The sequence below is a fragment of the Musa acuminata genome, chromosome BXJ1-9, assembly GCF_036884655.1.
Source record: "Musa acuminata AAA Group cultivar baxijiao chromosome BXJ1-9, Cavendish_Baxijiao_AAA, whole genome shotgun sequence".
NCBI lineage: Eukaryota > Viridiplantae > Streptophyta > Magnoliopsida > Zingiberales > Musaceae > Musa > Musa acuminata.
The window spans coordinates 15,494,683-15,497,801 of NC_088335.1; the positions used below are offsets into that span (position 1 = coordinate 15,494,683).

General features: G+C 45.9%; 1 protein-coding gene across 1 annotated transcript; it reads left to right on the forward strand.

Annotated features, from left to right (window-relative positions):
• Positions 1 to 200: 200 nt before the first annotated feature.
• LOC103998473 (protein CUP-SHAPED COTYLEDON 3) lies at positions 201 to 2,140 on the forward strand. The gene is made up of 3 exons (XM_009419955.3): positions 201 to 415; positions 1,068 to 1,342; positions 1,586 to 2,140. Exons 1-3 carry the CDS (start codon positions 217 to 219, stop codon positions 2,063 to 2,065), a joined length of 954 nt encoding a protein of 317 aa, XP_009418230.2. The 5' UTR covers positions 201 to 216; the 3' UTR covers positions 2,066 to 2,140.
• Positions 2,141 to 3,119: the final 979 nt, after the last annotated feature.

The following is a 3,119-nucleotide window of genomic DNA, read 5'->3' on the forward strand; positions in this document are numbered from 1 at the left end:
GTTCTTTGTACGAAACACACAGGGAATGGCCTTTAATCACACCCCCTCACCCCCCCTCCCCTCCTCCAAACTGCTGCCTATATCTGAACCCTAACCACTCCCCGGTTTCAGTGCTTCCCTATAATAACCCACTCCCTTTCTCTTCCGCCAAAACCTCAAGCGCGCCCAAGATCATCACAGACTCGCCTTGGGTAGTGAGGGGTTGCTGCGTGTGCCATGGAGGAAGTGGAAGTGCTGTGGGAGTTAATCGGAGACGACGTTTCCGAGCAAGGGCTACCTCCTGGTTTCAGGTTTCACCCAACAGATGAAGAGCTTGTCACCTTCTACTTAGCCTCCAAGGTCTTCAACGGGGGTTTCTGCGGTGTGGACATTGTTGAGGTCGATCTGAACAGATGTGAGCCGTGGGAGCTCCCAGGTATGGCTTATCCCAACCAGAACTCCATCGATCTCATGTGCGTCTATTTACTTGTTGCCTGCCAACATGCCTTCGCTCTCTCCAGTGAAGACACAGTAAAATGCCATTCTGAATGCGTGTCTATTAAATACTGGGATATAAAAGAAGAGAGAGATCTTCTGTGTCTTCTATCAATGAGCATCGCTAGTATCATCATGACTAAGTTATGATTCCTATTCCGGAGTCTTTTCCGACATCAGCACAGATTCCAGACTATTCTTTTGCTTCTCTTCCATGCACTCCTATAATCCACTCCCTCTGTCCTTCTGAAACGTCTACCTTGCATTGTTTCAGAAGGTGTTGTCTTTCTTCTTGTATACAGATCACTCTAATGGATACCTAGAAGCATAAATATTAAGGTGCCCAGGATGAGAGATCACTAATTCTATTGACGAGAGAGCAGCAATATAACATATATCTTCTGCAGCTTTAGTTCCAAAACTAAGAACAGAGCTAGCTATATATCGGTGGCGTAAATCTTCCGTAACTATAACTGCTGGCTAGGGAACTCTAAAATATGGTTCTGTGCTTGTTCATTATGTTTCGCACGAACTGATTGTCTAATGATGGGATGGCACATGATTTATGGTTTTGTGATGACTGGATGACACAGAGGTGGCGAAGATAGGGGAGAGGGAGTGGTACTTCTTCAGCCTAAGAGACAGGAAGTATCCGACGGGGCTGAGGACCAACAGGGCCACCGGGGCCGGCTACTGGAAGGCTACCGGCAAGGACCGGGAGGTGCACAGCGCCACCAGCGGTGCCCTCGTGGGCATGAAGAAGACCCTGGTCTTCTACAAGGGGAGGGCTCCACGCGGGGAGAAGACCAAGTGGGTCCTACACGAGTATCGCCTCGACGGGGAATACTACTGCCGCCTCGCCTGCAAGGTAGTAATCAATCGTTTTTTGTCCAAAACTGTGATCGCCATCTCGAAGCTTGGTTACCTACTTCTCGAGTGAGCTTGGGCAAACTGCATGCACTGCTTAAACTCAAGTTCCTTTCGATCATGTATATGATCGAAACTGCATGACTGTACTTTTATTGTCTAACAACATTCCATTTCGTGGCTACAGTACAAACAAAGGGCATGATAATACTCTAAATTGCACCTCTTTGCAATTGTTTTGCAGGAGGAATGGGTGATGTGCAGAATATTTCACAAGTCAGCAGGAGATCATAGGAAGAGTCAATACTACCCAAACCACGCCTTCCTCTTGGACCCTTCCTCCTCTTCCAACCCTTGCTTTCCCCCATTCCTCGACCTGCCACACCTGCAAGACCCCATCCACAGCCTCCTTCAAAGCGGTAAACTTCCACCCTTCAACTTCTACCAAGAACCCAACTCACTCTTCCCCCTCCTTCCCCTGCCATCAACAACTACCACACTTCCATCCCTACATGAAACGCGATGCTCTTCCAACGACGACCGGAGCTTCCAGCCACCACAACAAGAAGAGACAGGGATCCCTAGTTGGCTCGATCCTTACCTCCAGAACCCTCTACTATACGAAATGGGTCTGCCTCCGCTTGGGCTAGGAGGAGTTGTTCATCACGACCTAACCTTCATGGACGAGACTGCAGCAGGAGAATCTGGACCCCTGGTTTCTTAAGCTCTCCTACGTCTACCTGGCAGTCAATCCATCAACACTTAACACCTACTAGTGTTTGCACAGTATATAAGGCGTTCTCCGGGACTACGTACGTATGTATGTTTGAATGGTAGTATGTAACCTGCTTAATTATCTCTTCAGTGAATGAGTAGGATGTTGCAGCTGATGAACCAAAAGATTTCCGTCTTTTTAGTTGGGAAGTCGAATATGAAAGTGATTTGTAATTGTCCATCTTCTACTGATGTGATGTGGTCATTTTGGGTTGCAAGTTTTGAGGTGATGGATGGATGGATGGATAGATGGACGTCCCACGTACCGTGCATGGTGATCTGATGGAACAGGGTTTTGCACGCCTTCATGCACGCAATGACGTTGGAGGATTGCATTGACGTGACCAGGAGGAGACGTACGTTTCATATGGAAGTGGGTTGCCTTCGCGCATGGATGTGCCTATGCCACCAATGAGTCAACTCGTTGACATTGATGAAAACTTTTTCCGGCGAATGATAGCTGCTTTCCTCTAAAATCCAAATGTAGCTACTTTTTTTTTTTCTCTCTCTCTGAATAAATCACAATATCATTCTATTGCAAGGGACACTCTTAGAGATACTTGCAATATACAGTCAACTGGATAACTATATGAATTTGCAAAGAAGTAGTTTCTTATTTTCTATTACCCCACAACAAATACGATGGATTCGTATCGTAGCAGTGAAGGTGAAGAACCCATAGAAAAAATTAAATACCTAGCATGATTTGAAATAGCTCCCAGTTCCTTTACCAAAGAGTTTTGTGTTTTGTGTAAGCCGGCGTTCGAAAATTAAACCCAAAAGTCCACGAGATCAGAAGAAGAAGGTTTCATGCAAGGCTTTCTAAGCAAACCGATTATAAAGTGTTACATCCAATACGTCATTATTTATTATTTTTCAAAGGAGAAGATGATTGAGAGGTATAGTGTAACACGCCTAGGCTTTAGGCTTTAGGCTTTTTATGGTAAGATGTGGAAACTGTTGGGAGTAAGATTTAATCCGTGGAATGGTTGTGCGGAATCATC

Bases quoted from the DNA above. Each gene is read 5' to 3' on its own strand.
- LOC103998473 (XM_009419955.3), top strand. From the start codon at position 217: ATGGAGGAAGTGGAAGTGCTGTGGGAGTTAATCGGAGACGACGTTTCC. The intron at 416-1,067 runs GTATGGCTTATC...TGGATGACACAG, and splicing joins TGAGCCGTGGGAGCTCCCAG to AGGTGGCGAAGATAGGGGAG. The intron at 1,343-1,585 runs GTAGTAATCAAT...ATTGTTTTGCAG, and splicing joins ACTGCCGCCTCGCCTGCAAG to GAGGAATGGGTGATGTGCAG.